This window comes from Piliocolobus tephrosceles, chromosome 13 (assembly GCF_002776525.5).
Source record: "Piliocolobus tephrosceles isolate RC106 chromosome 13, ASM277652v3, whole genome shotgun sequence".
Taxonomy (NCBI): domain Eukaryota; kingdom Metazoa; phylum Chordata; class Mammalia; order Primates; family Cercopithecidae; genus Piliocolobus; species Piliocolobus tephrosceles.
In genome coordinates this window covers 52,464,301-52,478,545 of record NC_045446.1, presented here as the reverse complement: position 1 = coordinate 52,478,545, position 14,245 = coordinate 52,464,301, and the positions used below count along the sequence as shown (strand labels likewise).

Sequence of the window (14,245 nt, the reverse complement as noted above, 5' to 3'; positions counted from 1 at the left end):
GGTACCAATACCAGAGCCCAGGTGACAAGAACTCGCAGAGTCAGCTGAAGAATGACCATTCACAGGGAGAAAACTGAGGCTATAAGAAGGAAATATATTGTAATTTTTCACATCAAATGATATGTTTAAGATATGTACACCTTAGCCAGGCACGGTGACTCACGCCTGTAATCCCAGCACTTTGGGAGGCTGAGGCAGGTGGATCACGAAGTCAGGAGATTGAGACCATCCTGGCTAACACGGTGAAACTCCGTCTCTACTAAAAATACAAAAAATTAGCCAGGCGTGGTTGTGGGTGCCTGTAGTCCAGCTACTCGGGAGGCTGAGGCAGGAGAATGGCGTGAACCCAGGAGGTGGAGCTTGCAGTGAGCCAAGATCGTGCCACTGCACTCCAGCCTGGGTGACAGAGCAAGACTCCATCTCAAAAAAAAAAAAAAAAAAAAAAAAAGATATGTGCATCTTTCTGCAGTTATACAGGCAGTAGGAACAAAAAGTATGTAGATTTCATTTTGTATACATTTTACCTTAAACTCAGGTCAGACACGCTGGCTCACACCTGTAATCCCAGCAGCACTCTGGGAGGCCGAGGCAAGATGATTGCTTGAGGGACCAATAGCCTGGGCAACATAGGCAGACCCTGTCTCTACAGAATTTTTTTTTAATTAGTCAGGTGTGGTGGTGTGTATCTATAGTTCCAGCTACTAGAGAGGTTGAGGTGGGAGGATCATTTGGGCCCAGGAGTTTGAGGCTGCAGTGAGCCATGATCGGTGGCACTGTACTCCAGCCTAGGCTACAGAGAAAGACCTTGTCTCTAAAAACCAAACCAAACCAAACCAAAACAAAACAAAAACTTGAGCAAATGTTGAACTCTAGTCAATGAGATACATCCTAAAATATTTGGTTGGGAGGAAATGTATTGATTCTGCTATTTAGTTGAAACGCACCACAAAATAAGATAAATTGATGAGTGAGTAGAAGGATAGACAGGTGTGAACAGATATGTGCTGAAGCAAGGAGAAGAAAATCTAATCATAGAATCTAGGTGGTGGGTATTTGGATGTCTTACGGTTTCTCCATATATCTGAAAAATGTTATAATGAAATGTTGCCAAAAAATATTGTAAAACTAATAGTTAAAAAACAAAAAAAAATCACAATGGAAAAATATAAAAGTAGATGCTGGAAATATTTACAAATGTTTAAAATGCTGTTTGGAAAACTAGAGTTTAATAGGAAGACAAATAAAACTAGACCCATGTGTTTTCTGCAATAGATTTCTTTTTTTGTATTAGAAAATAGCAATATATATATATATTTAGAGGAAGAGTGTTCTAGACAGAAAACAAAGTGAGGCCAGTACAGCTGGAGTGTGAGAGGAGGGGGTGGTGGGAGCAGAGGACAGAAGGAAACTGGAGGTTGAGATAATGTAGGCCCCAAAGGCCATAGCCACATCCTCCGATTCTGACTTCTGAGTGCCACAGGCAGACATGAAAGGATGTGAGCTAGGAGTGAGTGCCATGATCTGACTTGAGGAGGACTGCTCTGGTTGCTATGTGGGGACAGACTGCAAAGTGACAAGGGTAGAAGCTGGGAGACCAGACAGGAGCCCTGACATCAGGTCAAAGGAGAGGTGGCCATGACTTGGATAAGGGGGCATTGTGTGAGCAGGTGAAAATTGATTGAATTCTATTCTGTTCTGAAGGTAGTCAACAAGATTTATTGGTGAATTAGTTGTGAGGGAAGAGGAGAGGAAGCAAGCAAGACTGATTCCAGATTTTTGGCCTAAGCAGGTAGAAAAGTAGGTAGCACTTACCAAGACCGTGTTGATGGGGGAGAAGCATGTTTTTGCAGGGAGGGAATAAGAGTTCAGTTGTAGATCTGTTATGTGAGTAGTGCTTATTGGAGCAGGTAGAAATTTCAGTGTACAGTTGGCTAGGGGAATCCGGACTCTGGGGGAAATTCAGGGTTGAGCACCATCAGCATGTAGGCAGGGAAGTAGACGGTGTCAAGGTCAATAACGGAAGGGTATAAAGGCTGAGCCCAGGCACTCCCAGGTATAGAGGACAGGAAGATGAGGAGCAGCAGCAAGGGTGCCTCAGCAGCTGCAGGGCAGGAGAGGGTCAAGAAAGTAGGTCAACTGTTTCAAAGGCTGCCCTGACTGCCTCTCCACCTCTAGTTTCTTTTCTGTCTTCTTACCATCTTTGTTATTGCTCTGGAACCAATTGTCCTACAGTAGCACCTCCATCCTATTCCAAGCTCATAAAAGCCAACGTGGGGGAATAAAGTCCAAACTCTTCAGTCTGCCATCTAAGACCCTCCACAATCTGGCTCTTTCTTTCTCTATTGCCTGGTTTCACCTTCCCCACCAACCCTGACCCTCACTTCACTGGTCACTGCCCTGCAAACCACCTCCCTCTTTCTCAGCATGCCATTTGTTTTCTTTCTCCAGTCTTCAGCCTCAATTCCCCATTCACGGTCTATTTCCTGGAGGGATCCTTTCTTGACTGAAGTCACTAATCTGTTCCTTCTCTAAATTCCTAAAGTAGTCAGAGGTAATACCAAACAATCTAGCATTCATCGTATCTTTTTTTCTTCTTCTTCTCTAGTTCCCAGCCAGCCAGTTTCCTGAGGTTTGGGAACATGAGCCTGTAATCCCCAGAGCCATCTCACCAGTCCTTTACATATCTTAGATGGGAAGAAGAATATTAATGCCCTGCCGCATAACACTCCATGGAAACCTGGAAGGATTAATACAGGATTGGGATTTTGAGTATGGAGTCAGAGGCTAGGTTCTTCCCCTGGTTCTATTACCATGGCCAAGTCATTTAGCCTTCCCGAGCTCCAGTTTTCCTATCTGCCAAATGGCTATGAACATGCCTAATTCAGGGCGACTGTAGGAATGACTCAGGATGCATTTCTTATAATGTGCTTAGCACACTTCACGTACGTTATAAGCAGGCAATAAGCAGTAGCTTTGTTTTCATTATTGCTATTATTAATACTATTATTACTCTAAGTCTTCCCAATAGAGATGCACAAGCGTCAACAAAGATGGGTCTGTGATGGCCTGTTCCCTCCACACTTTCAGATCTCAAGTGAGGTGTTTGACTCTGCTGCTGGCAGGAGTACAGGGGTAGCCCTCACACCCTCACTTCAGGGAACCTATGTGTTAAATGGGGAGATGCTATGAGACCCAACCAGTACCCAGAGACGTACAAGCCTTGAGGATTGTGCTTATAACTTCTAAACTAGGCAGCAGTGAGCAAACTTCTGAGGCCAAGAGGTAGAATGTCTGCAAATAAAACTGTCCCTGAAATTCCAGGCCCTGAAGCTACTGGTTACAGTTGGTCATGGAGGAGGAGAACACTGGCTCAGGATGGAAGGGAAGGACAGAGAGAAACGGAATGTTTCTCAGAGGAATTAGTTGTTTTTCTTTAGGGAACGTGCAAAGCATAGGATACCTTTTTCCATTTTCTTTCTGTAGATCTCTAAGATTGAGAAGTGGTGTGTAATTGTTACTCAGGAATCACTGGATACAGAAGAGAGTCCGGAGTTGTCAGGGCCATGTCAATTCAGATGAGATGGAACTCCTTGCCCAGAGCAGCACTTCAAGTTCCCCTGGGGAGCCCCTACTGGCCAACCCCCTCCCAGAGATTCCTCCACAGCTAGAACCTCAGGTGATTTTGAGCATGTTCCCTGGGATCAGAGGTTAGGTTTTCACCCTGGTTCTGTTACCATGGCCATGTCATTTAACCTTCCCGAGCTCCAGTTTCCTATGTGCCAAATGATGATGAATATGCCTAATTCAGGGTTACTGTAAGAATGAAGTGAGATGTATTTCTTCAAACATGCTTAGCACAGCTCTTGTACATTATAAGCAGGCAGCAAGTGTTAGCCCCATCTCTCATGAGTAAGCCCCAGCACTGCCCTGCAGGGGTGAGGCCATGCAGCCAGGCCCCTACTGCAAACTCTCCCCCAACACACACATTCTGGCAGGTGGGTGGCACCTTGGATTTGAAAACTCTCCATCCTGCGATTCTGAATCAAGCTGTTCTTATTCATGGTAAACCAGTAACAGCCAGGGGCTTCCTTCCTGGATTCAGATAAGTGGCTGGTCCTGAGAGCCAGGGAGGCTGCAGAGCCACACCAGGAAGTATGGTGGCACGTCCCTGGCACCAGTGCACTGCCCTGGGGAGCTGGCCTGCAGGTCAGTGTGCTGGGAGGGCTGTGGCTACCAGGGAGACAGCACCATGCATGACCTCCCCCATGCCCAGCTTGCTGCCAGGGCCACCCTCACCAAAGGAGGCTTGCATTATCCAAGCCCAAACTCCCACTGTGGTGGCACCTGCCAGTGTGACTTGCACAGGCTCAAGCTCTGTCCAGCCTATGACCTCCCACCCTGTGGAAGCACACGAAGCTCAGGCTGGACACGGCTTGCTCGTTCCATGCAGAGCCCCTGTGAACCCAGCCTGAACCCCAGCTCCATTCAGGAGGCCGCAGTGTGCTCAATGCAGGGAAGGAGCCAAGTCCTCTCACTTCATCCTGACCTCACCACTGAGGTCGGGCTTCACTGTCAGTCAAGCCGGTAAGAGCACAGACTTTGGACCAATACTACCTGGGTTCAAATCCAGATCTGACAGCTTATTCGTTATGTGACTTTAAAGACATTTCTCACCCTCTTTACTCAAAAAGAGACTTAATATGGGTGCCTGGAGGAAGTTGCTTAACTTTCAGTGCCTTAGTTAACTTCACTTTTAAAATGGGGATGATAATAGCACCTTCATGGGGCAGTTGCAGGGAGGAAATACACAAAGCAATTAGGACAGTGCCTGGCAAGTAGAATGTGCTGGGGACCATGCAGTTAGGTCTCACAACCGTCCTTTCTAGCTGAGGTGCAGGGTGGGTAAGTGGGCTAGAGAATACCACACCCTGGTCAAGTGCTGGCTTCTGCACTCCCCGTCGCCGCAGTGTCTGCACACACAGCTGTCAAGGAACACGAGGGTGGGATTCAGAAGCGGAAATGAAGCCTGCAGACTGCTAACCCCTGACTTAGGTCTTGGTCCCCTCAGCATCTCCCTCTGGGGGCTGAATCTCTTATGCATTCCTGACACAGCCCCAGCACACTTGTCCACTTGTGGGCTGGCGAGAGGGGCGACTGGAAGATGCACCATGTCAAGAAGTGGGTTGTGTTTGCAGGGTCCCCTGGGGAGGAGCAGGAGTCACACGTGAGCTGGGGCTGCCCAGTCCTTGTGTCCTGACTGTGGGTTAGTTGGTCACCATCCCCCCATCCTGACCCTTGATAAAGAGCTGATTTTTCCATGTAGTGTTTGTCTCTCCTCTGTGCTAACGTGGAGGCCTGAACACCGCCGAGCTTGTCTATACAATGGATTTCCTGCTGGTGTTGGCTCTGCCCTGCTCCCCACTGGGTAATAATTTATGTCACCTGATCACACAGATATGCTGACATCCATGATGCTGGTGGCCCTGGCAGACCCTGGCTCCCCTAGTTTGGGTGGGAATCTGTAAACGTGAATCCCCAACTGGTGTGAACTGAACATCCCAGTTGTGGATGCAGAGCCAGAACTGGGTAGGTGGAGAGGGTGTGGAGAGGGTGTGGAGAGTTCATCCATCAGCTATCTATTGAGGCCTCCTAGGTAGCAGGCCTGGTATTGGGCTCTGAACACACAGAAATACAGAGGACAGGGGCAGCCTTAGAGGAACCCTTGTACTGGCTGTGGGTCAGACACAGACAATATGACCCGCAGAGCTTGTTCTGGGGAAGCAGAAAGGATAGAGCTCACGGGCGCACAGGGAAGGAGCATACAATCTCATTGAGTTTTAATGCAAAGCTTTCCTTCCTTGGACATAAGGCCTGGCTGGGTGTGAGGAAAGAGCTCCTTCGGATCGAGTTACCACAACCCTTTGCATCTGTGGTCTGTTTGGACCACATCCAGTGTCCGGAGTATCTACAGTGGGCATGCTGGGGAAGTCCTCCTCTCTCCCACTCCTCTGCCCGGGCATGTGGCTGCCATGGTATTTGGCCTCTTGTCAGAACACCGAGTTCCCATATTAATTACAACAAGTATGTTCAGAGAAAACCTGGCCTGGCCTCTGCCAACAAGCCGTCTCTCTGGCCTTGATAACATCTGTACCAAATTTTCTCCCTTTATATAATTAGGCCCGTTGGTATTTGCTTTGACTTTAGATTATGGTATGACTGGCATCTCTGAAATTTCAGGCCCAAAATATGTACTGGGGCCCAGGATGGTGGGAAAACTCAGCTTTCGCCAATGGGATTTTAGGTTTAGCCAAGAGAATCAGAAACCGTACACCAGCTACTGTTTGCCCGCAAAATGCACGGCAGCCCCCTGACCGGTGGGAAAGGGCCTTGTCCAGGGAGCAGTGCTGTGTCGGGCCTGGTGGACAGAAGGATGCAGGGGGCTCCCGTCCTTCTTTCCTGCCCCTCTTCACCCACATCCTTCTACCCCTGCTCCATCCGTGGCCCCAGAGGGACAGAACTCAGCAAACAGGAAAAGATGTGCTAACTGCAAAGAAATGCAGTGAATCCAGACTTAACCCCAAAGCAAACCTCACCAGTGTCGGGGCTTGGAGTCGTGCTTTGAAATGACTGCCATTTTCTGGCTGTGTCCAAGCCAAGGAACTGTTTGTGGAGAGTGAGATACAGACTAGTGCCGGGCTTGGGAAGTGGGGCTTGGTCCTTTCCCGGTGGCTCTATCCAGAAAGGAAGCACATGGGCTTGCACACCCACTCACTCCCTGAAGTCTTGAGCTGGATCTCAGTGGTGACTTCATTTCCCCTAATGAGGTGTCTACAAACTTTCTGGAAGGTTCCAACCAGTAAGCCACACTGATTGTGGTGTGGGAGCTCCTGATATGCTTGTTTGCACCCTCCCTTTGGGACCCTGCAGGCCCAGCTGAGTGATAACTGGATGATGGAACATTTGCTAGAGGAAGGGGAATGTGTTTTTTTAAGATAAGGTTTGATCTCAAGCAGAAGGACGGTTACCAGATGCCTCTGCAATGTCAAGAACTGAGGATGCCCTTGCCTGTTGCCTTGCTGCGGGTAGTCAGATCCCCCAGGCAAACTCCTGCCTTAGGAAAGAGTTTCTTCTGATGCTTTCAGCCAGAGTATTGCCATTTTCCTCTGGTTTTAGACAGTATTGGTGCTCCTCGTAAGGTTTTCTATGAATGAAAAGGCTTTTGCCCAATATAGCTATCCTAGGTCATCGTGTGTCTTCCCTGGGGTAGGATCCTTGTCTTTTTTAGCATGCAGTGTCCATTGAGGAGCGAGTGTGGGACTTGTGCAGAATCCTGTTTTGTCACCTCTGCCCACATGGCCCAAATGCCAACAGGACCAAGGTCATAAAATATGCCTTTGGCACTTAAGACTTTCACCAGCTGGGCGCGGTGGCTCACACCTGTAATCCCAGCACTTTGGGAGGCCAAGGTGGGTGGATCACCTGAAGTTGGGAGTTTGAGACCAGCCTGACCAACATGGAGAAACCCCATCTCTACTAAAAATACAAAAAAATTAGCCAGGCATGGTGGTACATGCCTGTAATCCCAGCTACTCGGAGGCTAAGGCAGGAGAAGCACTTGAACCCAGGAGGCAGAGGTTGCGGTGAGCCAAAATTATATCATTGCACTCCAGTCTGGGCAACAAGAGTGAAACTGTGTCTTAAAAAAAAAAAGACTTTCACCATTTGACTCCAGACCAACTCTCTTTTCTCTCCTTCCCGTCTCTTCTCCCAAAGTATCCTTCTCTCCATCCACCTTGAGCTTCTTTCTCTTTCTCTTTGAAAAGGGCAGTTACCTCTGTGGAAATGTTCTTTTTTCTTTTTTATTCCTGGCAAACCAGAAGCAGTCTAGCACGGTGGGCTTTGGAATCAGACTACCTGGGTTTGAATCCCAGCTCTCCCCCTTTCAATCTGTAAAAGCATGAGCCAATTAAGCAGCTGCTTTGTGCCTCAATTTCTCCATCTGTGAAAGGGGCACCATAATAGTTACTTAGATTTGTTGTGAGGATTAAGAGCTAAAACACAGAAAGCACTTGAAACCGTTTGATCCATAGTAAGTGTTCAACAAATGTAGGCTAAAGTAATAATTTTAAAGACTCTCCTCTGTGAAAATCCTTTCCGACCTACCAGGCAGGATTAGCTTTTCCCTCTGGGCTCCAGAAAAAAACAGCCACGTGAGGTTCTAGTTATTTATTTTATAAGTTATGTATTTTACCCCTAGCCTGAGAATTCCTAGAAGATAGGGCCTAGGTCTCAGCAATAAGAATGACACCATTTACACTAGTACGTGCCAAGCTCTGTACCATGTTTTTTTCTCATGCACTGTTTTTTATTATGACATAATTCACATTTACCCTCTTATCATACACAATGCAGTGTTTTTAGTATATTTACAAAGTTATGCAACCATCACCACTATCTAATTCCAGAACCTCCCAAAAATATACCCTGTGTCCATTAGCGATCGTTCCCCAATTCTCCCTTCCCCAATCACTAATCCACTTTTGTCTCATAGATTTGCCTATTCTGGACATTTCATATAAAGAAAATACAATATGTGTTCTTTTGTATCTAGTTTCTTTCACTTAGCACAGTGTTTTTAAGGTTCATTCGTATATTCGAATTTCTTTCCTTTTCATGGCTGAATAATATTCCATTGTATGGATATACAACATTTGGTTTCTTCATCAGTGGTGTCCATTTAGGTTGCTTTTACTTTGGGGCTATTATGAATTATGCTGCCATGAACATTCACGTACAGGTTTTTGTGTGAGCACGTTTTCTTTTCTCTTGGGTATATATATCTAGGAGTGGAATTGCTGGCTCCTATGGTTTAAACCTCTATGTTTAACTTTTGGAGGAATGGCCACACTGTTTTCATGTATCTGCACCAATTTATTTTCCCACCAGCCATGTATGAGGGTTTCAGTTTTTCCATATCCTCACCACACTTGCTGTTCTCTTTTTTATCATAGTCGTCCTAGTGGGTGTGAAGTGATTTCTCACTGTGGCTTTAATTTGCATTTCCCTGAAGGCAAATGGGGTTGAGCATCTTTTCATGTACTTAGTGACCATTTGTATATCTTCTCTGAAGAAAGGTCTTTGCCCAGTCTTTAGTGGGGCTATTTGTATTTTTATTATTGAGTTGTGAACATCCTTTATATATTGTGGATATAGGTCCCTTATCAGATATATGATTTGCAACTATTTTCTCCCTTCTCTGTGGTTGTCTTTTCACTTTCTTGATGGTGGTCTTGGAAGCACCAAGTTTTAATTTTGAAGTCCCATTTATTTTTTCTTTAGTTGTTTGTGCTTTTCCTGTTATATCTAAGACACTATTACTTAATTCAAGACCACAAAGATGTACCATATGCTTTTTAAAAGTGATCTTATTTACAATACCCTTATGAGCAGAGTAGTAGACCCACACAGATAAGGAAACTAAGTGGTCAAATACTGGAGCTGGGACTTAACCCCAGTTCACTTTGACTCTGAACTTCATGTGCATCTTACTGTGCCTCCTTGCCAAGTCCCTTTACCCCTGCACTCCTCACAGGGCTTGGCGCAGTGGCTGGTGCGTGGTAGGCCCAAAGGTAAGGTACATTGGGTGGATGAATGACAGGCCCTAACAGGTACACAGCTTGCACTTGCTGGTTGGTTCAGGAAGAGTGGGGTTTGTGCCTCAGTTTCCCTGCTGACTGGGGGTTCGTGTCTGTGATGCTAGAGGTTACCAAGACTCTCTCTCCTCTCTCACCTCTGCAGTGTCTCATCGTTGGGGGAGGACCCTGTGGCTTGCGCACTGCCATTGAACTTGCCTACCTGGGAGCCAAAGTGGTCGTGGTGGAGAAGAGGGACACTTTCTCCCGGAACAATGTGCTACACCTCTGGCCTTTCACCATCCACGACCTTCGGGGCCTGGGAGCCAAGAAGTTCTACGGGAAGTTCTGTGCTGGCTCCATCGACCATATCAGTGAGTGGAGTCTATAGTGATATCCCATGAAGGGAGGGGACTGACCCTGGGTGAGACATATCTCTGCATGTGTAGGAGTGCCCAGCTTGTTCCATCTTAGTCCCTGGGGGCACCATACATCGGACTAACAGACATCTAGTAAAAGGCCTGCTTTGTGCCTTGTTCTGGGCCCTGGGTTATCCCCCAGTGGACTGTAAGCACCATGAGGTCAGGGACTGCAGTATGCCTTAATCACTAGACTATCTCCAGGACGTGAAAGAATGCTTGACTCATAGCGGATGCTTGATAAACATCTGTTGGATGAATGAGTGAAACAGAGAAACAGAGGCAGAGGTAAATAGCCTAGTCTGTACCCTGACGGAGCTCATTGAGATTTTGGTGGTGGTAATGTGCTTTAATAGGGTTAGTTACACTTGCTAAAGGAATTTGGAGGAAGGGGCCACACAAAACCATTAATGGGCCAGATAGTCAAGACCCTCCATACAAAGGAGTTTGGACATTGTGCTGGTGTTGCTGGGGAGCCATGGCAGGTTTTAGAGCAGAGGAAAGAAACAATTGGATCCTTGTTTCCTGATGGATCCCATACCAAAGTTTTAAAAATCCGAGCTTTAGAAAGAGAGAGAGAACATCATGGTGGGACTTCAGCCAGAATAGGAAGGAAAATAGAGAATGTGGACTTCAGGTCCTAGGCATCCCTGAATGCTCATATAGGGAGAGATGAGTGCTGGGGCTCTTCTGCTCTGATGTTCCTCAAGCCTGGAGCTCTCAGGACTAGGTATGTGCAGACAGGTTTTGGGAAAGGCAGACTCCCTTCTTGCAGCTTTGCAGCGGGGAGGTCTTTAGCTGATTTCTATGCAGCTGACCCTTGACCAACGCTGGTTTGAACTACAAGGGTCCACTTATACCTCAGTTTTTTTCAACCAAACACCTGCAGGAGGTAAAACCCACCTATATAGAAAGCCGACTTTTTGTATACTTGAATTCCACAGGGCTAACTGTAGGACTTAAGTATGCATGGATTTTGGTATACTCAGGGGTTCTGGAACCAATCTCCAGCATATACTCAGGGATGATTGTATAGCAATAGTGACCCATGAAAGGGAGGTTAACACTATGGGGAAAGCTCAAGAGTTTGAACAGATTTGGGTCCAAAATATGTCTCTTCCATTTCTATGTGACTTGGGGAAAATCCCTTACACTCTTCAAGCCTCAATTTTATCTCCTGTAAAGTGTGATTAATTTCTATCTCCTAGAATTGCTGAGAAGATTAAATGAGGTCAAGTTTGTAATGTGCTTAGCACTGTGCCTAGCACATAGTAAGTGCTCAGGAAAACGCTTTGCATCCCATGCTGTACAGTGAGCAAGAAGCAGCCATGGTCCCCAGACTTCAGAATTAAAAGCTGCTTTCTCCCAACCAGTATTTCTCTGTAGAGGTGGTTGGGAGGAGGGCCCTGAGAGCCATGTTCTTATGAGGACAAGAATTGGTGGGAAAAAGGAATGAGGCTTGGGCGGGAACAACTGGAGAGAATTATCAGTCACGTAGGGTATAATTTATTCAGACACAGGAGAATTTACCAGCTGTGGCCCCAGAATTTATTCCCACTTTGAGATGAGAAAATTCCAGGAGTCTAGTGGAAATTTGGATTTACTCAGAGAGCTGCAGTGTCAGCTTTCAAGATGTGCTCTCCCACCCATGGAAGAATGTATGCCGGTTACCAATTTAGAACCACTGTATTGAGCACCGCTTTCTCATCAAGATCTCTTGGGGGGCAGAGCCAGGTACCAGGATGCCTTGTGGGGCCCTGGACTATTTGGGCTGGCTTCCTGGCCAGGAGCCCTTCTCTGCTCTCATTGACAGGGCTTTAATTGAACCCCTAGTCCTTGGAAATACTGCAGCGTGCCATAGTGCTGGTGGGACTCTAGAAATAACATGGAGACAGTCAGAATGATCATTGTCAAGGGTAGCTCCAGTACTTGTGAGAAAGGAGGCAAGGAGAATTTATTGAGCACCTACTGTGTGCTGGAACCAGACTGAGTAGGAACCTCATAACTATAAGGAGAGGCCAGGCCTCCCCTGGTAGGGTGGTTCATGGCAGGAGGTGGATTGGGCTTTTTAAGCTGATTGGCTTTGGATCACCCCAGCCACATCTCTAGCCCCAGCTGCATCATCATACTCAGCACTGCTCAGCAGTTCTCCATGTCTGTGTTAACATCCTCCTCCACTTCCCATTGTGGCCATTCCAAACCTCCAGCACGGTGACCTCATTCCTAGCAGATGGCCTCCCTCCAGTGCTCCTGGTCTAGGCCCGCTTCTCTCCGCTGCTGCCCCAGCACCCATTCCTTCCTCATGTGTCATGCCAAGTCACAGCTGGCACCTCCTTTCCAGTTCCAGTCCCTTCCTTTCCACCTGCCCCATCACTGAGTCTTCTTGCTCCTCCCCTCATGCCAGACCTCCAGCCCTATTGTTGCCCCACCACCTTTCCTTGCCATAAGGTATTTATTCTAGAAAGAAGGGCATAGACTTGGTCTATACTTTCCATTCAAACCTCCTAACCTCGCGGTCTGCTGTGTTCCCCACCACTGTGCTAAAGAGATTTTCACCAGGGTCTCCAAAAGCTCCCAAACCCCCAAGTTCACTGGCCTCTTGTCACCTTCACAGTCCTTCATCTCTCTATGGGATTTGATATTCTTAGTCCCTCCTCTCTTGGCTTTCAGGACCCCAACTAAGGCCCTGTTCTACCACCACCACCCTCCCCCAACCACCATGTCTTGCCCCATTCTGTTTACCTATGTTCCCTCCATTAGAAGGCGTGTTCTATATCTCCTGTGCCTAGCATGGCACCTGGCATAGTATAGATGCTCAATAAATGCTAAATGAGTCAAGCCCACCAAATACAGAAGGGCCCACAGAAAGTTTTAAACTTCTGGTTGGGTGTGGTGGCTCACGCCTGTAATCCCAGCAATTTGGGAGGCCGAGGCAGGCAGATCACAAGGTCAGGAGATCGAGACCATCCTGGCTAACACGGTGAAACCCCGTCTCTACTAAAAATACAAAAAATTAGCTGGGCATGGTGGCGAGCGCCTGTGGTCCCAGCTACTCAGGAGGCTGAGGCAGGAGAATGGCGTGAACCCGGGAGGCGGAGCTTGCAGTGAGCCGAGACTGCACCACTGCACTCCAGCCTGGGCAACAGAGCGAGACTCCATCTCAAAAAAAAAAAAAAAAAAAGAAAGTTTAAAACTTCTCACTCTGCAGAAAAGTATTTGGAGGCATACCCATTTGTGCTGGATGGCAGGAGACAAAACAGAGAAATGAGATTCCACTCACTGCGGGAGTTTTGAAATGTGGGTAAGCGATGGGGAACCATGACCCAGCTTTGTGGGGAGAATTTCCTACCCACTCCTCACCACTGGATGTCTAAGAGCTGAGGCATAGGCCCCATATAATGAGTCACTGATCAAGTACTTCACTGAGACCCTTTACTCTGTCTTTGCCTACTCCTCTTTCCATCTTCACTTCATCAAACCTAGAGCCCAGCTGGGGAAGGAGGCTGGAAAGACAGAGTCTCTCTTGTTACAGCATCATCCAGCAGCTAGAACAGGGTCTAGAAATTGGACCAACATGGGTTCACGTTCTAGCTTTGCTCTGTGTCTCCTTGAGCAAGTCACTTAACCTTGTTAAGCCTCAGTTTCTCATCTACAGAACGAGAATAACGATTCCAAAGGGCCGCAGTAAGAGTCAGACGAGAAAACGTAGAGCTCTTGGTGCGGTGCATAATCCGGCTCAGTAATGATCATTGTTGGTATATTGCTGTGCTCAAAGGTCACTGAGCAGCAGTGATTACATAGCATTCTGCATATAGGTGGTGTTCAGGCATTGCTGTGACAGTTCCTCTCTCCTTCCTGCCTGACAGGTATTCGCCAACTACAGCTCATCCTGTTCAAGGTGGCCCTGATGCTGGGAGTTGAAATCCATGTGAACGTGGAGTTCGTGAAGGTTCTAGAGCCTCCTGAAGATCAAGAAAATCAAAGTACAGTATAATGTTCCTTTTCTGCCTAGAAAGCAGATACTACAAAATAGAAATCCCATTTGCTGCTTCCAGAGGGTGTTTCTGTAAGCGTTATTCTTATTGAGAGCTGGTTGGCATAACGCCACTGAAGAGTATTTTACTGTTTTTTGTTTGTTTGTTTGTTTGTTTTCTGTTTTGTTTTTTTTTTTTTTTTTTTTTTTTTTTTTTTTTT

General features: G+C 46.9%; 1 protein-coding gene across 15 annotated transcripts in view; it reads left to right on the top strand.

Moving 5' to 3' along the window:
• The window catches only part of LOC111555030 (F-actin-monooxygenase MICAL2), a 254,364-nt gene that overhangs the window by 81,066 nt on the left and 159,053 nt on the right, over positions 1-14,245 (top strand). For all 15 annotated transcript variants that reach the window (XM_023230812.2, XM_023230818.2, XM_023230820.2 and 12 more), the window contains 2 exons: positions 9,799-10,006; positions 13,918-14,034. In XM_023230812.2, coding sequence (XP_023086580.2) covers positions 9,799-10,006; positions 13,918-14,034 — 325 coding nt within the window. The remainder of the gene's footprint in view (positions 1-9,798; positions 10,007-13,917; positions 14,035-14,245) is intronic.